We start from the raw sequence: 24,796 nt of genomic DNA on the forward strand, positions 1-24,796 counted from the left end.
GAAACTAAAAAAAAGAGCCTTGTACAATAGTTCAAACATAATGTATTCCTATAATTATCCTAATTGCTAATCTCAGTATTTCAGATACTCAGAAAGAAAAAGAAACAATTCTCCCCATGAATTCCATCAGGAAATTAGATGTATGGCATAGCATTTCCATTACTGCCTGCAAGTTGTTGCATAGATCTTGATAAACAAACTGCAAGATGTCTGAAATATAAGTCAAAGTTACTTCATTTACAACTGATAATACAGATTTACTAAATGAAATCATAATTATCACTATCGTCATAGAAATTAGCATCACTGTTAGAGGGTTTATAGACTGAAGCAATTCCTTAGACTGTCCTCTTTCCTTCTCACTGCCTTTGTGGCATAAATTCCCTTTTGAAATTAGCTTTATTTTTGGAGTGAGGATCTTGTTAATCTGACCAATTTCAGTTTTGGACCACACATCCTTCAATAGCTGTCCTATTCGTGGATAAACTTCAACAGGTTTGATATCTGGTAGTTGCTTTTGTTTCAAAGCTTTTACGCGTTGGCGCACATCATCAACCTTCTCAAGGAAAATAAGTGGAGACTCCTCTTCTTGAACAGATGTGTTCAATGACATTAAATCAAGCTGTTCTTCTCTGATTCTTTTCATGTTTTCAACGAGTGGTGCATATTCTTCAGAAATGTGAGCATTAACTTCATCCAAAGCACCTAGCAAAGCTTGCTTTTTATGTTCCAGTGTGTCATTAAGTTTCTTAAAATATTGCAATACAGCTTTCTTATCATCTTGAACAATATTTTCATAATGAGATTTCTGTTCTTCCAACTTTTCAATGAGCAAACATACATTAGTCCAATGTTCATCAGTTAATTGCTCAAGGAGTTTCCTAGGAGTCTCCTTTTCTTTCATGTAGGCACTCTGAAGGTCATCTATGGGATGACCATTATGTTTACCTATTGTAAGACAATGGCCACACACTAATTTTCTATCCAAAAGACAATAAACATTTAATGGCTGCCTATAATGTTCACTACATGTTGCAACATCTGGGTGATCTTCTTGCTGATATTTTTCAATGATAGCCTTTAATGCAAAGTTGATAGGTAATGACTCAGTACCAGATGGAGGAATTTCAACAATGCTTCTACAATTGGGACACTTCAATGGAAGTCTTAGTGGTCTCCATATGGAAAAGTTGCTTGATAGCTGAAGAACGCTTTCCAGACAATTTCTACAAAATGTGTGAGAACATGGTAGTACACGTGGGTCTTCAAATATACTATAGCAAATGGAACAAGTTAATTCCTCCTCAAAATGATGCATTTCCTAGAATAACAAAAAAAACAGTCCATTTATACAATTTAGTTAATATATAATGAACTGGTTTAAAATAAATTACAATTTTAAATGACCAGCCTACAGTAACATGGAATTTATCAAACAAGATCCTAGCTGCTAAACTGATACTTTAGCTGTTATTCCTCGGTGTCTGAAGCTATCCTAGTGTTCCTGCCTTCCTAATACTTTTTTTTTTATGGTAAATAACTTTATAGCTGGGTAGTTAGTTTTAACATATACAGATGCCCCCCCCAACTTACACAATTGTTCCGTTCCGGAAAGCCTTGCGTAACTCGAATTTTGCATAAGTCGGAAACGTATACCCATACATTATGCAAAAATTTCCGCAACTCAAAAATCCTATTTCTGGCTTATGGAACTTTTTCCGTAAGTGCGAATTTGCGTAAATCGGGTCTTGCGTAACCCGGGGAGGGTCTGTAGTTAGATGGCAATTTTGGGATTAGGGGTTCCCCCGATCCCATTACTTTCACAGTTCGGGGGAACTAGTATGCCCAGGATCCCTGGGCTTCAAGTCCTGCACAGCCCGTCCCACGGTCTTCCCAGTTAGTGATCCCCATGACTCCTGCTTATATTGCCAGGGAGTATCATGTTCCCTTCAGGTGTGAGACTTGTTCTTTTCCACCTGAAACACAACAAATATGCAAATACCAACTCTGAAGACATGATGGAGCATTCCATGAGGCCTCAGTCTGATCCTGGACCTTCTAACCACCCTGTATATAGGAACCACCAAGTAGTGCCCCTCCAAACTTGGCATTCCCTAGCCCTAGAGCATCAGATCTCAGGCTTAAGGACTCTAGCAGGCAAAGATGAGAGGAGAGTAAAGAAGCACTCTCATAAGAAGCAGGAGAAATCCCGCCCAGTCAGACTGGTGAAAGTCCGCACCCCAGTATGGGCATGTCTGAAGCTCATAGGGAGCAAGGGTCAGTACTGGGGGCACTGAGAACCACGTATACTCCAAAACCACCGCCTATGTGGGGGGTGAGAGGGTGGAAAGGACCAACCACAGCACCACCAAGGGAGAAAAAGGATCAAATACTGAATGTACCAGCAGTACCATACCACAAAGAGGATTCAGTGGCCCCAAGACACAGCAGGTGGTATTGAAGCTCAACACAAGTCTGCACTGATGATTCTGCCTAGAGACTGAAGTCCCTCTCACTCTCCATCTGCTAAACCTGGTTATACATCCTCAATGATCTAATAGTTTATACTGACCCAGAGTTGACAATACTCTCAGATCTGATAATTCCCAGAGGGGCTACATAGTCGCGTGCTATTCACTGGTCCTATCTACTAGCCACAGTATCATGAGATGTGGTACCAACAGCTCCACCTCTAGAATCCAAAGACTCATGCTCCTCCAGCAGGCTTGAGGCCAACGCAGTGGGTCTTCAAACCAGTGTGAGATGCAAGATTACTCCCAACAGGGGTTCCAGAGTCTCCTAGGCACCCTCTCACTCTCATAAAATAAACTATCAGGTGTAGAACCAATGGTACCCTCACCAACCTCATAAGGGTACAGAGAACAGCACCTCTGTAACCATAAGAGCCCACATATTAGCCATATTGGGGCACTTTGAACCTATATTATAGAACTCCTGACTTCAAGAGATCAGAGTAGGAGTTTAGTGAGATATCACCTTCCAGAGAACAGCTTCAGCCCCCTCAGGAGTGCTATGAGGAGGAGGAACAGCCCAAGCAACCATTGTTACTCAATCCACCTGCAGCTCTCTCGTCCTCATCTCCTAATGAGGCAGTTGCACTGGCCTCACCATTGCCACCTGATGACCACATAAAATTTCAGAACCTGATGAGGAAGATTGTGGGGGGCTCTCCAGAGTCCCCTGGAGGAAGTTCAGAATCCTATCTACAAGCTTCTGGACATCCTCTAGAACATAGCAAGTAGGCACTTCCAGTCAACTAACCATATTGGAACCAGCCAAGACAATTTGGCACACTCCATGCCCCCATGCCTTTACTCTGAAAAAGATGGAGAAAAGATACTTTGTTTCATCTAAAGAGTACAGTATTTGTTTTCCCATTCTGCCCCAAATTCCTCAGTGGTCCAGGCAGTCACTGAATTCAACAGACTGCATCAGCCTAGATCCACTCCTTCCAACAAGGACACCAGAAAATTGGAGCTCCTTGGAAGAAAGTTTCTCTTCCACCAACCTACAATTTCATATAATGAATTAGCAGGCACTAATGTCTAACTATTACTTTATTCACTATAATAAATTGTCTGAGTTTGCCAACAAGCTTCCATAGGAATTCAGGCCTCAGTTTCAGGCTATTTTTGATGAAGGATAAGCTGATAACTAATTGTTCCTCCAGGCAGCGTTAGATGCAGCTGACATGGCTTCCCACTCCATGGCAACCTTGGTTATTATGGACTTTGTGGCTTCACTCATCTGGGTTTCCCAAGGAAGTTCAAGCTACTGTGGATGACTTCCCCATAGAGTGCAACAATCTGTTCAGTGGGAAAATTGATGAGTTGTTACACACCCTCAAAGACTCCCGGGCAACCCTCTGGTCCTTGGGGCACACACCCCAGCACCTTCGAAGAAATACTCCAAACTACCTTCATACAGACAACATCCTTCTCCTCAGCCCTTTTACCACCACAAGGCCACTGAAGCTTCCAAGAAACACCAGAGAGTACACTGCAGCAGAAATGTATGCTTTCCCACTCATCCCCTTCTGACCTCATGTCCTGAATAAGATCAAGAAGGATAAAGCAACAGTAATCCTAGTTGCCCCTTTATAGCAGAGACAGTTTTGGGTCATCAGAATCCTCCAAATGACCTCTCATCTTTGAATATGCTTACAACTGCTTCCCACTCAAAATGAAGGCTAGACCATCCACCCCACCCCTCCACTCCACACCCTGATATTTGGACGGACAACGAACCTAGGGAGGTCATACTCAGAAGAAGTCCACTCCATCCCCAATAAACAGAAGAAAACTGCTCAATCTTCACCCACCCTATGATTGTGAGATTTTTTAAGGGTCTCATCAGAGCCTTTCCTTTGGTATCAAAACCAGCTCCTAACTGGGAACTTAATCTGGTCTGTCCGCACTTATGAATTCATTATCTGAAACTTTGGCATCATGCTCTCTTCTCCATTTATTTATGAAAGTGGCTGTCCTGATGGCTGTCAGACGTGGCCAGACGTGTTAGGTAAATTTGGGGCACTTATGTCATACCGTGTTCCATAAAGATAAGGTAGACTGAAATTATACCCCAAAATCATCCCAAAGGTTCTCTCCAAATTCCATCTGAATCTACCCATACATCTATCTGTCTTCTATGCAAAATCTCCTATCACCAGAAAGGACAAGATGCTCCATTCTCTAGATGTCCACAGAGCCATGGCTTTCTACCTGTCAAGGAAATCCCCAAGATTATTTGTTTCTGTTGTTGACCAGATGAAAGAGAAAAGCAATTTCTGGAGTTTTTGCAGTGAAATTTATTTCAGGCTGCATTCTGCTTTGTTGTGAACAAGTCGAAACTCTTCCCCCACATCAAGGCATGACCCATTTGACCAGAGCACAAGCCACCTCTGTCACTTCTCTCCAGGGTACACCACTCATAGAAATCTGTAGAGCAGCAACATAGTGTTCAGTACACACCTTTACTAGACATTACACCCTGGTGCAGGCTTCTTCTGCAGATGCATCCTGGGGCACAGCAGTCCTGCAGTATCTGAGGTAAAACATAGCTCCTCCCATCTTCCTCCACTGAGTTACTCACAATGAATACGCACAGAGACCACTATTTAAAGAAAGAGAAAGGTTACTTACCTTAAAATAACTTGAATTCTTTGAGATGTGTGGTCCCTATAAAAAGCAACAGAGGGTCCTGTGGCACCTTTGAGACTAACAGAAGTACTGGGAGCATAAGCTTTCGTGGGTAAGAACCTCACTTCTTCAGATGCAAGTAATGGAAATCTCCAGAGGGAGGTATATATCAGTGTGGAGATAACGAGGTTAGTTCAATCAGGGAGGGTGAGGTGCTCTGCTAGCAGTTGAGGTGTGAACACCAAGGGAGGAGAAACTGTTTCTGTAGTTGGATAGCCATTCACAGTCTTTGTTTAATCCTCAGTAGGCTATCCAACTACAGAAACAGTTTCTCCTCCCTTGGTGTTCACACCTCAACTGCTAGCAGAGCACCTCACCCTCCCTGACTGAACTAACCTCGTTATCTCCACACTGATATATACCTCCCTCTGGAGATTTCCATTACTTGCATCTGAAGAAGTGAGGTTCTTACCCACGAAAGCTTATGCTCCCAGTACTTCTGTTAGTCTCAAAGGTGCCACAGGACCCTCTGTTGCTTTTTACAGATTCAGACTAACACGGCTACCCCTCTGATACTTGGTCCCTATAGGTATTCCATCACTCTCTCTCTTTCCCCTCTGCTTAGGATCCTTCCGAGAGTAAGTACTGGAGTGCCGGTTGGTCTCACTGCTCCTTATGCTCTCAACTTGGAGCCACAGGTAGACTATCGATGCAGCTAATGAAGAATCTTCCAATCTTAGGTGCATACACACCCTCAGCGAATACCCTGAGGGACCACACATCTTGAAGAACTCATTACTGTAAAGTAAGTAACCTCTCTTTTCCAACTTGTTCCATATGGCAAAGCTGAAAATGAGGAGCTTACTGAAGGTTGCTAGAACATGACAGGAGGAGAGGAAACAGGAGGGACTGGCACCACCAGTGGGATCACAGCAACCAAGTGGGAAAGAAAATCCAGGTGAGAAAATAACTAGTCAATAAAGTCATTAGGACTTCATGCTTCTAAATCCCTTAAGTGTTTTGGAAAATCTCCCTGATAGTGATTAACTTTTTTCAAAAAGACAGAACACTAATTACATTAAAAGACAGTTATAAACATACTTTTCTAATGTAAGCAATCATAGTCAGCACAGGGAAGTTGCACAATTGTAAATAGAAGGAAGATGGGTCAAGGCTATGAAAGTTTGCTCTCCTGGAAAATATAGGGTATAATCCCTGGCTGCTAATAAAATATAATTGTAAATGTCCATGGCTATTGCCAAGCACGTTGTTTAATAGCTTCTCATTTCCCAGTGATTGCATTACCTTTATTTAGATTATTGTTTTAAAATATTTAGGGCTCTCCTGAATTATATCTTATATAAACCCAGATTTAATTCTACTACATCATCATTCCTGAGGGAATTCTACGCTACTAAGCGTGCGCACAATTAATGAGGCCCACATATTTTTAACTTTTTGCGCAGAAAAAACTTCTGCCAAAATGTTGCTGGAGTTCTGCCTTTTGACCACCAGAGGGCATTGTCGCAATAGAACAAAACAGCAGCTCCCCGCCAGCTAGGGAAGAGAGAGAGCCTGCCTTCTTCACAGTGGGTCAGGTCAGGAGACAGGGGCCATGGGGAGACAGACAAGCGTGGGGTGCTAGGGAAGTCTGACAGGGGCTCATAAGGGGCTATTGGGGGAGGACAGACTGGTGCAGGGGCTGAATGGGAGTGGAGGCACAGGGCCACAGTGGGGAGGAAGGTGCAGAGCCACATGGTGATGGGGAAGGGGTGCAGAGCTACATAGGGACAGGGGGTGGCTGGGTGAGGGCACAGACACATGGGGACAGGGGAAGTGGGTGTCTGAGTGGGGGTGGAGGGACACATGTGGAGAGGGGCTGCAAAGACACATGGGGATGCAGGAACACATGGGGATAGGGGCAGATGTGCCTGACTGAATGAGAGAGAGGTCGGGGTCAGCCAGGGTCTGCATGGGGGAAGCTCCCCAACAATCCCTCCCCATGTCACCCTCCCCCCAAAAAACCTGTTCCATACTTTTCCCACCCATACCCAATAACCCTCCAAGTTCACACCCAGTCTCCTTCCCAGCAATTTTACTTCTCTCTCCCTCACCTCCTTCATTATCCCTGACTCTCTTTGCACTGCTTTTGAGGAGTGTGGGAAATACAGTTCTGTATTGTAGTTTAAATGAATTATTACTCAGAGTTCTGTATTAATATGCCTAGTAAGGAATCTATTTGTCAAAAAAAAATTCCTGAATCTTTTTAGTTGTCTGTATTGTTACAGATATACTTGCTGACAGGTATTTTTAAATAAATGACCAAAAATAATTGAAACTGGTCTGATTATATTTTGCTATTTTGACAAATAAAATATGCAGAATTGTAAAATACTTTCTGCAGAACTTTTAATTTTTTGGTGCAGAATTGCCCCAGGAGTAATATCATATTGTTCTCCTATAACATCGCTGAATTGATTAAATGTATTAAAATGTTCTGGTGCACACAATAGATTCTAATTTACAAGTACTGCATTTAAAGGGTCACTCATCATAAGATCGTGTTTCTTTTGTTTGCTTTTTACATCCTTATGTTACACCACAAATTTAGGCTTAATCTAAATTCCATTCCAGACCATTTACATGTTTCACTTTTTCCTTTCAGCCAATTTAGTGAAATCACACTTAAATCACAAATGATCGCATTAACACTAACTTTTCTAACAAGTTATTCTGCTTCTTTGTGATTGTTTTATTAGGAAAATTAATGTTAACACTGAACATCACTGCAGCACTTTTGCCTCGTCCCTTTAATTGATTCTGTAGTTCAATTATTTAGATTTTGCTGCATTATAAAAAGCACTTATCCTAACCTTTATTCTGAATCAGAACTCCTACTAGGCTCCAATTCTGCAATTGACAGCATGCTGGTAGACTGCTGCACAAATCTCCTTTAACTTTCCCTTTTTATGGCTATTTGTTTAATTAGGATGATAGCTAATCAGGAATTGTGTTAATTAAATTGTGTTTTGTTCAAATGTTGTGTTTCTAGTCTTTTTATAGTATCATGACTTGTAGTTGGTTTTCTATTGGTAATTACTGTATTTGCATACATATGTAATTGATCAGTTGACATCTATGATGGCTGACCTGTGGTGGTTTCTTTCATGTGTGTGACTTGAAGCTTTTGAATAGAGAAGGTGTTTCTTCCTCAAGACTGGTGTTGGGGAGGACGTATTTTTCTTTTCTTTTTGTTCCAAAGATACTGTGAGTCAGAACATTCACCATTGCATTTTGGTGATAAATAATCAGAATTATACTTAATACAATATTATTTAAAGACTGAGGAATACCTTTTTGTATTGGAGAATGACAGCCTTTGTTACTTTGTTGCTACAGCTTCAAATCAGCAAGTCTACAGTGGGCTGTATTTGTTGGGCACTCGTGTTTATGAAATATTTTTGATTCAATGTGTACTGTTATTTTTATTTCAACATCAATAATGTTGCGGGTCAAAATTAAGATCCTTTGGCAGAGCTGGGTGAGGAATCTGCCCACACCACCTGGCTCAAACCAGTGCTTTTAATTAACTCAATTAATTCTCACAGTAAAGTCACATAAAACAAACCATTCAAACATGTCAGATTCATGAGTATTATGGGAATTATATTTCAAATTAACTAAAATACTGATTTAAATTACTAAGTCTGTTTTCTTCTATTCATATTGTAATATTTAAGTAAACAGGGTAGTTATTATGAATCAACAGATCTAGCACATAGCCCTGAATTTAAAAATAAATAAAGATAAATCATTTTAACCACACACCTATATCTTATACATCAGAAAAAAAATTGTCATGGGAGATAGACATCCTTTTATTAAAAAAATCATTGTGGCCTGTTCTCTTTATGACATATGCAGATTAATTTTATCTTCAGGAAATTAGTTTGAAACTGCAAAATATTGTGTGTCCTCACCATAAGAAAAATCAAACAATTAATGAATTTACAAGAAAGGTGTTAGCACTGTTGTGAATCATCTCAAACTGTGCAAAAGAATACATATTGAAACCAAACAGCATTTACCATCAGCAAATAAGTTTCTTTCTAGTTTGTTCACAGCTACAAGCTAAAAATGTAAAAAGTGCAACCAACCTGTAGGTCTGTGTTTAGTTCAGGACAAAACTGTTTCATAACTCACGAACCATACAGCTGCTAGCCAGAGGGAGCCAAATTCCCCTTACCACAGAAACACTCTGGAATGTTTCCCAGGCAACAGAGATTTGAGTGTGACGGCAGTTGCTTATTAATGAATAGGTTTCAAAAACTAAAAAAAGGATTTACCCCAGTAACTCTTGTTTTCACCATGCACTGCCATCACAGATCAACACTACAGAGCGTGGTCACATGGCTACAGAACCTTGCAAGTTAGGTGTGCGCACACATCCCCTAGCACAACATTCCACTGTTCAAGGGTTCTATGAAGGAGAACTCTGGTAAATACGAGAGTGAATTCTCCATCTTTACTGTCATTACATTCATAAGCTTCAAAAAGACTATCCAAGTAGTTGGTGCTGACATTTGGCACAAGTGTCATGCATTTTTAAAATTCTCCTGTACTGCTTGCATTCCCATGAGTTGAGGATCATGTCTGAGTTGCTTTTGCACAGAGCGTTTCCTCTATAGACATTGAGGAAGCAAAAGGTAATGTCTATATTCAGTTGCACTCTGCTCCCGAGAGCAATGTTGAGGAACTGCACGAGCAGTAGTTTGGACATCATCTTCAGGGGGCTGAAGTAAAGACGTGAAGTGCAGGGAGCAAGAAATCAGAGAGCCCAAAAGATCCAAGGAAAGGGGATGGAGAAAGACAAACAAGTTCCAGGAAGGGAGTTAGCAAAAAATAAGCAAGATGCTTACTGGGCTGTATAGTTAGGCCCATTATTGTGTTTAGAAAATGAGTTTCATTCCAGCAAGAGGGTCACTACTTAATCTCTGCAGATTTATACAGCCAATAACATGAGACATCCTTTGTGTTAAGTATTCTCTGCAAGAAACCCTTCAGTTTTCTGTTATGGCATAACCAAAGCTACCAATTTTGACAATATACCAACAAAGGGCTCTTGTCCATAACTTCATTAATATTTGCCCTGTAAAAGCCCACATTGCCTAATAAGGATTAATATACTTCCATGTACATTTCAAAGGTAAAACGGAAAGGATTGAGGAATTTAAAAGTCACACAAGAAAAAAAATATAGCAAATACCCAATTTTATTTTTATCCTTTTATTTTTTAGTATTTATGGACAATAAAATGTGCTAAAGAAAAAATGGGTTACCTACCTTTCGTAACTGTTGTTCTTATGTGTTGCTTATGTCTATTCCATTCTAGCTATGTATGTGCCCACGGGCATAGTCAGAGGTGGTCCAGCGGCTTGCTCACCCACTTCCTCCTGTGCCACCATTTCCCACAGCTCCCATTGGCCGGGAACAGCAATCCACGGCCACTAGGAGCTGTGGGCAGCCGTGCCTGCAGATGGTCAATGTAAACAAACTGTCTCGCAGCCCGACAACGGACTACTCTGACGGGCCGAAGGTTGCCCACCACTGAATTAGACTATACATCATCCTCTTTCCCCTCTTTCCCCTGTAATGCTGACTACTGAGCACAGCATTTTTTTGAACTCTTAATGTGCTTTTTGTCTTTTAAATGCCTACAGCAAGTGGGGTGGAACCCTGTGCCATTGGGTGTCATCAAATTCTTTTGACAGGTGCTGTTGAAATGATTCAGCAATGTATCAATTATCACCCTGCAAGTCTAACCATGGTTGAGCACGTTCATGGTATTTATCCTACCTGACACCCATAAATGGTTGAGCGGATTCCTTCTTGACTGAGGATAGGTGCAATGCAAACCAGTTATAAAACTGGATTTCTTGTGAATCTTAGATAATTGACAAGGGATTTCCTGTTCTCTGTCACCATTCTTGAGTGTGGCCATATTGGTTCAGATGAATACATGTGCTAACTGGTCAAATCCAAAACTTCAAGCTTTACTATTGTCTTTTTTTATGTGGTGCAAGTGGCTGGCTCAATACTGGCTTAACTTCTCAGTTCTTGCATAGCGGATGTTGAAAAGTAAAAAAAAAAAAAGAATGCATGATGGGAGGGGTAAATTTCCCCCCTTACAGTGCTTTCAGATAAGGGCCATCCAACAACAAAAACTGGAATGGTCATAACTTTATTTTGAATTAGTAAGATTGCAGCCTACATAAAAAATTAAGAGTAGTTATTGTATATATCCCATAGTTATGCTTCAAGATTGCCAGCCTGGTTTGGTTTTCTTTGTACAAAGAATTTAGAGTTCACAGAATTTCTTTTTTTAAACAAGTCTTTTAGTTTAAGTAGATCAAAATTGTCTAACAATTTTGTTTTTTGTTTTTTAAGACTCTGCATTTCACAACTAAAGGTCCTGAAACTACTTAACTAATTCATGACTCAAGCCATTGTGTAGGAATAAAATTATACCTGGGTAACAACTAGCGTCCAAATTGCAGATGGATGTGCTTTATAACAAAAGCCACCAGTAACAGGGCTGCTACCATCATAGTATTACATTGCTATATACAATTATTTTTAATTTTCAAATTTTAACAAAAGTTAGGACAATCTAAACATTCGTCTGCTGCAATCTGTACTTCCAAAACAACATAATGTCTTCAAAATGTAAAATCTTTGCCAAGATAACATACCATTCTCTGAAACCATCCAGTTAACGTGCAGTGGCAGTCAAAAAACCTAACAGAATGTTGGGAATCATTAAGAAAGGGATAGCTAATAAGACGGAAAAATATCATATTGCCTCTATATAAATCCATGCCCACAACTTGAATACTGCATGCAAATGTGGTTGCAACATCTCAAAAAAGATATATTGGAATTGGAAAAGGTTCAGAAAAGGGCAACAACAATGATTAGAGGTATGGAACAGCTTCCGTATGAGGACAGATTGATAAGAATTGGACTTTTCAGGTTGGAAAAGAAATGACTAATGGGGGATATGATAGAGGTCTATAAAATCACGACGGGTGCAGAGACAGTAAATAAGGAAATGTTATTTACTCCTTCTCATAACACAAGACTTAGAGGCCACCAAATGAAATTAATATACAGCAAGTTTAAAACAAACAAAAGGAAGTATTTCTTCACACAACACACAGATAACTATTGGAACTCTTTGCCAGAGGATGTGGTGAAGGCCAAGATTATAACAGGGTTCAAAAAAGAACTACATAAATTAATGGAGGATAGGTCCATCAATGGCTACTAGCCAGGATGGGCAGGAATGGCGTCCCTAGCCTCTGTTTGCCAGAAACTGGGAATGGGCGACAGGGGATAGATCATTTGATGATTACCTGCTCTGTTCAGTCCCTCTGGGGCACCAGGCATTGGTCACTATTGGAAGACATGATACTGGGCTAGATGGACCTTTGGTTTGACCCAGTATGACTGTTCTTATGTTCTTATTCACAGTGTTAATAGTGTAGTTATCTTATCTCTACATTTTAGATACTTACCAACTCTTTACCAAAAACAAAAACAAAAAAAAACCCCAAAACTTTGTTTTAAACTACAACATGCTTATAAAGGTTCTCTCCATGTAATAATTACTATTGAAAACATTAGTTTGAAGGTCAAACTTTAAACATTTGTAGACAAATAATTTTTTTAAAAGTGGATTTGTGACCTGTTTGCTTCTTTATGATAAAAAGTAGACCTGAAGGTTGCTTTTTTTTTGGCTAGTTTACTTTTTAAGGCACTTCCCCCTGTTTGATTTTCACAATAGAAATTCAAGTCTGGTCTATCCTGTAGAACTCTGGCTTTGTCTACTATTGGGATTCCTTCTGAGACCACTTCCAAATAACTTATTACTCCTGGGGAAATACTGCGCACACACAGAATTCATGTCCCCTGCAGATTTTTTTTTTCTCTGCAGAAAATAGATTCTGCTGGAGAGGCACTGCAGTTACACCTGTCATGCACCATGGGCTGTTGTGGCACCAGAAGAGAGGGCAGCTGGCTCAGGGCCGGAGCAGCCAACTGCAGAGGGAGGAGGAAAGGCTCTTTTCCTCACAGCGCCATGCCTGCGGGGCTAGGTAAGGAGAAACGGGATATGGGGGTGAGGGGAACAGAGAGAGCAGGGCACATGGGGCTGCTGGGGGTTCACATAGATTGGGGTTCAGAAGGGGTATGACAATGCCCTACCCACAACGTCTTAGTCTCGCAAGCCTTTCTGGGAACATTTGTTTAGCCTAGGGTGACCAGACGTCCCGATTTTATCAGGACCGTCCCGATATTTCCTTGTTTGTCCCGCGTCCCGACCGACATGCGGTCGGGACACTGGACAAACAAGGAAATGCCCCGGAGCCTAGAGCCCGGAAGTACTCGCACCCCCCCCCCACCCCGACTCCGCCCCCTCCTCCCCCGATTGGCTCCCTCCCCGAATCCCCGCCTCTTTCCCGGGCTCACCATTCCTCCTCCCTCCACAAGCGCTGGAGGGAGGCCCGGGAGACTCAGGGGAAGCGCGGGGCTGGGGTGAGTAAGAGTCCGGCCTGGTCCCCAGCAGGCAGGACTCAGTCGGGTGGTAGGGCGAGGAGGGGGGCGGCCCGCGGGGCCAGGCGGCAGCTGTTCTCCCCCCCGGGCAGCGGGACTCGGGAGCAGCCGCTGCTGCAGCTCCCACTGCCGCGGGGGAGGAAGCGGCCATGGCGCTCCGCGGCTGCGGCGCCTCCGAACCCCCTGAGCCGGGGCCTGCTGCAGGGACCCAGCAGCGCGTACGCTGGGCCCAGCTCCTGGCCAGTCGCGTCTGGGCTGCTGCCCAGCTGGTGCAATCCCGCGGCGGCCCCGGGGCGGAGGCATCGGCAACCCAGCCCCGTTCGTTCCCCTGCGGGACGGGGGGGCTGGGGCCTGCTGCCCCCACTCCGGGGCCGCCGCGGGATAGCACCAGCTGGGCAGCAGCCCAGACGCGACTGGCCAGGGGCTGGGCTGGGCGCAGCGTGCGCGCTTCTGGGTCCCCGCAGCAGGCCCCGGCTCGGGGGGTTCGGGGGCGCCAGAGCCGCAGCCGCGGAGCGCCATGGCCGCTTCCTCCCCCGCGGCAGTGGGAGCTGCAGCAGCGGCTGCTCCCGAGTCCCGCTGGCCGGGGCTGAGAACAGCCACCGCCTGGCCCCGCGGGCCGCCCCCCCTCCTCGCCCTACCACCCAACTGAGTCCTGCCTGCAAGGGACCAGGCCGGAAAGTTACTCACCCCGGCCCCGCGCTTCCCCTGAGTCTCCCGGGTCTCCCTCCAGCGGAGGAAGGGTTTTTTTTTTTTTTTTGGCCCCCCCCCCGCCACGCCACCCCCTCCCCCGCGTCCCGATATTTGTCTTTGCATGAGGCTAAACTAGGGTGACCAGATCACCAATCAGGCTATGATCACAAGAAGGCCTGGAAAGCAGATTGCTACAAGACTTAAAAAAATAAACACCTTATGCCAGATCCCACGCAGAAGGTTCCTGGGTTTGACCTTCTATGGTCATCTTGGTCAACTCTGAACCAAATCCGACAAACCAGAATAGATGCGGACATCTAATGCACAAATGGAAAAATCAAGGACTCCCTGGCATGCGAGTGTGGTTCCCCACTACAGACCATCTAACATATCACTACCTACTGCCCAATTTATAAATATGAAGGAAGCATTACTGCAATAAATTCTGCCTACTCCTGAAATAGCCATTTGGCTAGATCAACTTCAGGTAAAATTGTAGTTGCTGCTCTATACCAGCCATATGGAAGAAGAAAAAGAAGAGCTAGTGAGGGGGCAGACTTGGGCAGGGGTACAGGAGCTAGTAAGATAACAGCATTGAGATGGGGCTGAATGGGAGTGGAGGTGCAGGGCCATATGGGGGGTGGATGAGTGGGGGTACAGGGACACATGGGGATGGGGGAACGGTGGCTGAGTGGGGATCTGTGTTCCCTGTAAGCTGCGCACTTCGGCAGCTGCACAGGAGAAATCAACTGATAGCAAAGTACGGCAGCATGTGTTCAGGTACCCCTCCCCCTACATTGCTCAGTCCTGCAGCTGCTCCTGCGACCTTCTGGCTGGCAGTGCAGAGCGAGGGGGGAGGAGGAGGGTGCTGATGTCAGGGTGTCCTCCTCCCCCTACCCCATTATACACAAATGCAAGAAGCCTGGGAAACAAGCAGGGAGAACTGGAAGTCCTGGCACAGTCAGGGAACTATGATGTGATTGGAATAACAGAGACTTGGTGGGATAACTCACATGACTGGAGTACTGTCATGGATGGATATAAACTGTTCAGGAAGGACAGGCAGGGCAGAAAAGGTGGGGGAGTTGCGTTGTATGTAAGAGAGGAGTATGACTGCTCAGAGCTCCGGTATGATACTGCAGAAAAACCTGAGAGTCTCTGGATAAAGTTGAGAAGTGTGAGCAACAAGGGTGATGTCGTGGTTGGAGTCTGCTATAGACCACCAGACCAGGGGGATGAGGTGGACGAGGCTTTCTTCTGGCAACTAGCAGAAGTTGCTAGATCACAGGCCCTGGTTCTCATGGGAGACTTTAATCACCCTGATATCTGCTGGGAGAGCAATACAGCGGTGCACAGGCAATCCAGGAAATTTTTGGAAAGTGTAGGGGACAATTTCCTGGTGCAAGTGCTGGAGGAACCAACTAGGGGCAAAGCTTTTCTTGACCTGCTGCTCACAAACAGGGAAGAACTAGTAGGGGAAGCAAAAGTGGATGGGAACCTGGGAGGCAGTGACCATGAGATGGTCGAGTTCAGGATCCTGACACAAGGAAGAAAGGAGAGCAGCAGAATACGGACCCTGGACTTCAGAAAAGCAGACTTTGACTCCCTCAGGAAACAGATGGGCAGGATCCCCTGGGAGAATAACATGAAGGGCAAAGGGGTCCAGGAGAGCTGGCTGTATTTTAAAGAATCCTTATTGAGGTTGCAGGAACAAACCATCCCGATGTGTAGAAAGAATAGTAAATATGGCAGGCGACCAGCTTGGCTAAACAGTGAAATCCTTGCTGATCTTAAACGCAAAAAAGAGGCTTATAAGGAGTGGAAGATTGGACAAATGACCAGGGAGGAGTATAAAAATATTGCTCAGGCGTGCAGGAGTGAAATCAGGAAGGCCAAATCACACTTGGAGTTGCAGTTAGCAAGAGATGTTAAGAGTAACAAGAAGGGTTTCTTCAGGTATGTTAGCAACAAGAAGAAAATCAAGGAAAGTGTGGGCCCCTTACTGAATGAGGGAGGCAACCTAGTGACCGAGGATGTGGAAAAAGCTAATGTACTCAATGAATTTTTTGCCTCTGTCTTCACGCACAAGGTCAGCTCCCAGATTGCTGCACTGGGCAGTACAGCATGGGGAGAAGGTGACCAACCCTCTGTGGAGAAAGAAGTGGTTCGGGACTATTTAGAAAAACTGGACGTGCACAAGTCCATGGGGCCGGATGCGCTGCATCCGAGGGTGCTAAAGGAGTTGGCGGGTGAGATTGCAGAGCCATTAGCCATTATTTTTGAAAACTCATGGCGATCGGGGGAGGTCCCAGATGACTGGAAAAAGGCTAATGTAGTGCCCATCTTTAAAAAAGGGAAGAAGGAGGATCCGGGGAACTACAGGCCAGTCAGCCTCACCTCAGTCCCTGGAAAAATCATGGAGCAGGTCCTCAAGGAATCAATTATGAAACATTTAGAGGAGAGGAAAGTGATCAGGAACAGTCAGCATGGATTCACGAAGGGGAAGTCATGCCTGACTAACCTAATTGCCTTCTATGATGAGATAACTGGCTCTGTGGATGAGGGGAAAGCAGTGGATGTGTTATTTCTTGACTTTAGCAAAGCTTTTGATACTGTCTCCCACAGTATTCTTGCCACCAAGTTAAAGAAGTATGGGCTGGATGAATGGACTGTAAGGTGGATAGAAAGCTGGCTAGATCATCGGGCTCAACGGGTAGTGATCAATGGCTCCATGTCTAGTTGGCAGCCGGTTTCAAGTGGAGTGCCCCAAGGGTCGGTCCTGGGGCCGGTTTTGTTTAATATCTTTATTAATGATCTGGAGGATGGTGTGGACTGCACTCTCAGCAAGTTTGCAGATGACACTAAACTAGGAGGCGTGGTAGATACACTAGAGGGTAGGGATCGGATACAGAGGGACCTAGACAAATTAGAGGATTGGGCAGAAAAAAACCTGATGAGGTTCAACAAGGGCAAGTGCAGAGTCCTGCACTTAGGACGGAAGAATCCCATGCACTGCTACAGACTAGGGACCGAATGGCTAGGTAGCAGTTCTGCTGAAAAGGACCTAGGGGTCACAGTGGACGAGAAGCTGGATATGAGTCAACAGTGTGCTCTTGTTGCCAAGAAGGCTAACGGCATTTTGGGCTGTATAAGTAGGGGCATTGCCAGCAGATCGAGGAACGTGATCGTTCCCCTTTATTCGACATTGGTGAGGCCTCATCTGGAATACTGTGTCCAGTTTTGGGCCCCACACTACAAGAAGGATGTGGAAAAATTGGAAAGAGTCCAGCGGAGGGCAACAAAAATGATTAGGGGTCTGGAGCACATGACTTATGAGGAGAGGCTGAGAGAACTGGGATTGTTTAGTCTCCAGAAGAGAAGAATGAGGGGGGATTTGATAGCAGCCTTCAACTACCTGAAGGGGGGTTCCAAAGAGGATGGAGCTCGGCTGTTCTCAGTGGTGGCAGATGACAGAACAAGGAGCAATGGTCTCAAGTTGCAGTGGGGGAGGTCCAGGTTGGATATCAGGAAAAACTATTTCACTAGGAGGGTGGTGAAACACTGGAATGCGTTACCTAGGGAGGTGGTGGAGTCTCCTTCCTTGGAGGTTTTTAAGGCCCGGCTTGACAAAGCCCTGGCTGGGATGATTTAGCTGGGAATTGGTCCTGCTTTGAGCAGGGGGTTGGACTAGATGACCTCTTGAGGTCCCTTCCAACTCTGATATTCTATGATTCTATGATCTGCGCAGAGCAGGCTAGAGGGGACAGCCTGGCTCAGGAGGACTCGGAGCTGCTGTGGTCTGAATGGTGAGTGTCTGAGTGCCTTTCTTAAAGAGACAGTGCATTGTTTCTGAGATTTCCCCAGCAGCCAGCTCACACAGTCTCTGTCATACACACACGCTCTCTCTCTCTCTCTCCCTCCCCCTGCATCCCATCTCCGCAGGGTGGGGGAGGGGAGACAACAGGGCTCAAGACAGAGCAGGAGAGTTTTCAGTGAGTATCTTAAAGAGACAGCACACAGCTTTCCCCAGCAATCAGCACACACACACTGTGTGTGTGTGTGTCTCTCACACACACATACACACACAGACAGAGTGAGAGTCTCTGTCTTTCACACTCACCTCCCAACACATACTTGTATTATTGTTGTTATTACTTCTTGGTACCTCCTGCAACGCATATATATTTTTTGTAATTTTATTCTTTCAAAGTGTTATTTTAGTGTTTTGACTGGTCTATGCATTTCATAATTTTTATTTCTCTTAAACTTAAATGTAATTCTTTGAGTACTGAGTTCTAAAATGCCTAACCTGTCCTGGCTGGCGTAATTATCCCTATGGTAACTTTTTAAAAATATATATTATATTCAGGTTTTTTGTTTCTACTGGTGACACACATGAAGTCTATTGTCCTTATTCTGTTGCTCTGACTCTTTCCTTGCCTTAGATTTCATGATTCTATCATTTCATGATCACTTTCACCTAAATTGTCTTCCTCCTTCAGATTTGCTACTAATTCCTCTCTTTTGGTCCAAATTAAGTCTAAAATGGCTTCGCTCCAGTTTCTTCCTCCACTTTCTGTAATAAAAAAGTTGTTCCTAATATATTCCAAGAACTTATTTGAAATTTTGTTTTACCACATTACTTTTCCAATGGCTGCCTGGGTAGTTAAAGTTCTCCATTACTACCAGGTCTGATGGAGTACTGTGTCCGATTCTGAGTGCCACACTTTAGGAAAGATATGGATAAATTGGAGAGTCCAGAAGACAGCAACAAAAATGATTAAAGGTTTAGAAAACCTGACCTATTAGGAAAGGTTACACGTGTAGTCTTGTGAAAAGAAGACTGAGGGAGGATCTGATAACAGTCTTCCAATAAGTTGATGAGTCATATAAAAAGGTCTGTGATCAATTGTTCTCCATGTCCACTGAAAGTAGAGCAAGAAATAGTGGGCTTAATCTGCAGCAAGGGAGATTTAGGTTAGATATTAGGAAAACTTTCTAACTACAAGGGTAGTTAAACTCTGGAATAATCTTCCAAGGAAGGTTGTGGAATGCCATCATTGGAGGTTTTTAAGAACAAGTCAAACACCTGTCAAGGATGGTCTAGGTTTACTTGGTTCCTGCCTCAGTGCAGGAGGCTGGACTTTGTAACTTCTTGAGGTCCCTTCCAGGCATAAATTTCTATGATTCTCTGAATTAATGTTAGGCACAGTAAGAAAATTTTCAAAAGTATCCCTAGTATAGATAAGGCCACACAATCTTTCAGGATAGGGAAGACCTGAATTTCTGTTGTAAAAAGCAAGGGGATAAAGGAGCAGACAGATGGTCATATTCATTTTCAGGTCACCTTTAAGCAGAAAGGTAACAAAGCCTATTCTCAAAAAGCATGGCTCAGTCTCATCTCTTAATAATATGTTCCCTATTTCATGTTCATTAAAACTAGTGGAGCTTTGCCTCAAAGAGTTTCCCACAGCGCTGGTATCACTTGTGATACCAATTTTCAGCAAGATGCCATGCACCAGCAGTTCATATTGCTTACAGTGAATCAAATTAACTTGTATAGAAACTGACTATTTTTGTTCCTGGCCTCCTTTCCTTAACCTTAAATTGTGTCCTTAAGGGTGTCCTTAAATTGTTAGCTCTGCAGAGGAGCCACAATCTTTCTTCAGTGTTTGAAATGCACTTAGTACATAATGGGAGTTACCATAATAAATAAGATTTTGAATTTAGAGTTCTGGGCTAACCAAAGAGGGTGGAACTTTAAAATTGCTTCAACAACTAACAAAATAGTAACAAAGAAGAACTGGTGAATATTTAGACTTTTTCTAAGACCTTTTGATACGAGTACTTCACCAGGTATTGTTAAGGAAACTTGCTAACTGTGAAGCAAGAGATAGCATCTTCCAATACACATAGTGAAATCAAAATACATTAGTGGGTACCCCAGGAATCAGGGTACTGGGAGGACAGGAGCTAGATTCACAAGGGACTTAAGCCACTACTGGCCTCCTCGTGTGCATAAATCCAACATTTAGGTACCACTGACATTCACAAATCCACCGGTCAGCTGCCACCTAACCCTATAGGCACATGAGTTTCTGCTGGTGGGCATGCACAAAACTGCCTACATCCTGATGCCAAGCTGCTTGATGCCTCAGCTCATGCCTAAACCCCAACAGGATTCTCAGACTGGGCATTACCTCCCCTGTGTGTACATCCCATTATACCCAATAGCCGAGTGACCACATCCGAGGTGAGGACCCTAACCACTGAGCTATAGAGTCAGAAAAATGGCAAGAAATCACACAGTAAATATGTATACAAAATGGAACAACTTCAACATAAGAGATTTCAGGGAGCCCAACCACAGAATACCTGATAGCCTGTTGGTGAGGGCACTCTCCTGGGAGAGGGGAGACCTGGGTTCAAGTCCCTACTCCAAATCCAACAGAGTTGGGATTTTTAGACAAGTCTCCCCACTCCCAGGTGAGTGACTTAACCACTCTGCTATTGGAAAAAGTTCCATAACCCAGAAATAGGATTTTCAAGTTGCGGAAATTTTTGCATCACATACGGGTATACGTTTCTGACTTATTCAAGTTACGCAAGGCTTTCTGGAACAGAATGATTGCATAAGTTGGGGGGCGGCTGCAGGGTGGTATTCTCTCACTATTCCCCACCCCCAAGAAAAGGCTAATCTGGCATGGGTGCCTACTCCAGGAAAAAGTCCATGGCTGTGAATCCTGAGCACAGACAGCCACCTCCCTCCAGCCTGTCAGCAGGGCCGGCTCTGGCTTTTTTGCTGCCCCAAGCAAAAAAAAAAAAAAAAAAATTGGGGCGGCCACAACAGCAAAGCAAAAAAAAACCCTTTGGCGCAGCCGGAGCTGCAAAAGAGGGAGGGCGGGGGGAAAGCTACGGGGCGGCCGGAGCCTGGCTAGTGGGGGGGAGGGGAAGGGAGCGTGGGGAGAGAGAGAGAAAAGGGGGGCAGCCAGGGCTTCAGTGGGGCGCTCGCCACGCGGCCCCGACCGCTGCGCTGCCTGCTGGGAGGGCTCCGCGCCACGCCGGACAGCAGGGAAGGAAGGACACGGGCTGCCCTGCCGGGCTTGCTACAGACCTGGCACCAGCTGGGGCAGACGGAGTGCGCAGCCCGCTCCCAGCAGGGCGCTCCCCTCCTCCGCGCCGCTGCCCCCGGCCAGATCAGTGAACCAAAAAAAATAAATAAATAAAAAAGCGGCTGTGCCGCCCTAGGATTGGGCGGAATGCCGCCCCGTAGAATCTGCTGCCCCAAGCACAAGCTTGCTTGGCTGGTGCCTGGAGCCGGCCCTGCCTGTCAGTCAGGTAGCCAAGGCCAGATCAATGGAAATCCAGCACTTAAGCCCGACTTTCTCCTCTGCTTTTCACTTCTGGCCAGTTCAGTCAGCTGCCTTCTTGCTGGCTTCTCTGAATTCCTTTCTTAGGCTATGTTTACACTGTGCACCTTGCAATGGCACAGTTGTGACTTGCAGCCATGCAGTTGTAAGGTAAGCAGTGTAGCTGACGAAGCACTGTCCACACCAGGGCCATCCCTAGGCATACGCAGCATATGCGGTTGCGTAGGGCACCATTTCCCTCGCTGGCCGCAGCTGAAATCCTCTTCTCCTGCCCCTCACCCATGCTGGGCCGGTGGCCTTCTCCCTGCCCCTTCCCTCACTCACTCCTCAGCCACCTGGCTGAGGGCTCCAGCCTCTGAGCCCATCCCAGCCCTGGGGAGCCCAGAGCAGCGCACCCCTGGCCCACTGCCGTCTGGAGCGGAATTCCTCCCTGGACCCTGCCTGCCTCTGCCACTCGGTCTCAGGCGGGGGCCAGGACAGGAGGAATGAAACTTCCATGTGAGTGGGGAGGGGGGAAGGGGGAACTTAAAGTGACAGTGCGCTCACTGTCTCTCACACTTCCCTAACACACACACAGTCTCTCTCACACACAGACTGGCTCTCACATCCACATACACTCTGCCTCTCACGAGTCAGTCCCCCAATACAAATTGTTACACACACTATCACACAGTCTCACACACCCACAAACACACACAGTCTCTCTCTCACACACACACACTGGCTCTCTCTCTCACACATACGCATGAACACACACACTTGTATTATTGTTGTTGTTATTACTGCTTGGTACTTGCTGTCAAAATGTTCGTGGTGAGTGAGGAGTGGCTAGGGATTGCAGGAGGGCTGTGGGCTCTAGCAAGATGCAGCCTCCATATGACAGGAAGCCTGTCTTGAGTCACTGCCACAGCGTCTGTTGCATACAAAGCTCAGTGTGTGCCAGCACTGGGGAGGGGTGTTCTGGGGGTCCGCGGGTGGTGGTGGTGGTGGCTATGCCCTCTTGACACAATGGGATCAGTGGCGCCAGCCGGGGACCTCCTTCAATGGACCATAGGGGCATCAGTTTAATAATACTGTGTAGGGCCCCATAAATACTAAGGACAGCTCTTGTCCACACTGGTGCTTTTCGTTGTTAAAACTTTTGTCATTCGGGGCTGTTTTTTTTTTCCACACCCCTGAGCAACAAAAGTTTTAACAACTAAAGTGCAATGTAGACATAACCTTAACCACCCAACTGTCCCATGTATGCCTGGGCACCTACCCCGGGGCTGTGAATTCCACTGAAAGGCAGAGTTCTTAGGGGTTAGGCACTGCAATGCTCAGCATTGCAATAGCTAAGTCCCCTTTGTGAATCCAGCACCTGCTGCTTAACGTCTAGATTAATAAGCTGGAAGAAGGGGTGAACAATGAAATGACAAAATTTGCTGAAAGATACAAATATAGAATAGTAGAAAATAAGAAGCAGGACACCCCTCATCTCTGGGCAATAGTGCGGAATCAAGCAGCCTTATAATGACCCCTCTAGTTCTATGCAGTGTTGTTGTCACCATGTCAGTCCTAGGATATTAGAGACACAACGTGGGTGAAGTAATATCTTTTAAGTTGGTCCAATAACAGTATGACCTCAACCACCTTGTCCCTCACAAGTCCTAGTTTTTTCCACACAACGGATATTCCTGCTTGGGGAGAACACACTGCTAGAGCCTGTGCTAAGCATAACCCTTAGGTCCAACCTGCTCAGCAATTCAGCAATCAGCTGGCCTGGGATAGCTCAGTCGGAGGAGAGCAGCAGACCCTGACTCCCTGAGCTTTCTTGTCCAGACAGTGGTCTCGGTAGCTCCAGCTGAAGAAAGAAAAGGATCCAAACACACTGACAAGGAAGCATCAGCCCTTCTCAGTCACAACTTTTCTCCCCCTCAGAACTAACTGGTGCATTTTAGCAGGGCTGCTAAAAAGCCTGACAGCCCTTACTCAATACGAGCTGCCACAGCAGCATCAAATGAACTACTCGTGTCAGTAGGTCCATAGTCTGTGAAGCACTTTCTTATGAACAGTACTACAGGAATATAAGGTACAATTAAACCCTTTTTGTAACTAAAAAGGGAGGGGGAGAGGGGAAACGGGACATACCCACTGTGAAGGGTAGAGGCAGCAGAAGTATCGCTTACCAGCAAAGACTTGCAGTTTTCTGTCCCAGTTCAACTGTAACTTTAGCAAGAAACACTTCCAAGGTACACAACACCTTTCAGTCAAAAATCTCAAGACACCTTTATACACATTCAGCGTGTTTATTAGCACAAGTTACTTTAATCCAGACATGTCACAGCCGCCCCACGGGCACGGAGAGGGCAAGCGACGTGCCCTGCAGCGCCCAGTGAGCGAGCCACTGGCAGCGCCTGGAGACAGATCGCGGGAGTCGGGCCAGCAGCCCCCGGAGAAGCCGGGGCGGCAGGTGACTCTCGTCAGACAATTACACCGCGCTGCCAGGGCACAGGGAGCCTGTCTAACGCCCGCCTTGAGCTGGCCCCTACTAGAGCAACGGGGGTAGGTGCTACAGCCCGCAACCTGACCAGTGCCTTCCCCTTTAAGGGCCCCACAATCCCCAACGCTTTAGTCCTTCCCGTCCGTTAATCCCTTTGCCAACGCCATGCCACACAGCCCCCCTCCCCCCGCGTGGGTAGCCGTAGCAGGGAAACTCACCTCGCCCGCACGGGATTCCCCTCAGGCAGCCACTGACACCCTCCCTACTAGGTTTCCCAGCCCGCTGCTAGCCCCTAAACCCCTCCCCTGGCCCCCTCCTATCAGAAGCTCCCTCCGGGAAGGCGGAGAGGAAGGAAGGCAGCGACGCTACGGAACCCCGTGCCGCGCATGCGCCGCTGAGAGCCGGCAGCCAACCGACAGCCGCAGAACGTTCAGTTCAAAAGTAAACCTGAGGCGAGTGGTGGCGTTTGAACGGTTGCTACT

At 45.5% G+C, this 24,796-nt stretch overlaps 1 protein-coding gene across 2 annotated transcripts; it reads right to left on the reverse strand.

Annotated features, from left to right (window-relative positions):
• Positions 1 to 25: 25 nt before the first annotated feature.
• On the reverse strand, positions 26 to 24,590 carry TRIM59 (tripartite motif containing 59). Of its 2 annotated transcripts, none has more exons than XM_054040735.1 (2): positions 24,533 to 24,590; positions 26 to 1,321 (listed from the first exon to the last, which is right to left on the reverse strand). In XM_054040735.1, the coding sequence occupies exon 2, from the start codon at positions 1,316 to 1,318 to the stop codon at positions 89 to 91; it is 1,230 nt and encodes a 409-aa protein (XP_053896710.1). In that variant the 5' UTR covers positions 1,319 to 1,321; positions 24,533 to 24,590; the 3' UTR covers positions 26 to 88. The 2 variants fall into 2 exon arrangements, with proteins under 2 accessions (XP_053896710.1, XP_053896711.1); XM_054040736.1 differs by lacking the exon at positions 24,533 to 24,590 and adding an exon at positions 4,992 to 5,021.
• Between the last annotated feature and the right edge of the window lie 206 nt (positions 24,591 to 24,796).

The sequence above is a fragment of the Malaclemys terrapin genome, chromosome 9, assembly GCF_027887155.1.
Source record: "Malaclemys terrapin pileata isolate rMalTer1 chromosome 9, rMalTer1.hap1, whole genome shotgun sequence".
Taxonomy (NCBI): domain Eukaryota; kingdom Metazoa; phylum Chordata; order Testudines; family Emydidae; genus Malaclemys; species Malaclemys terrapin.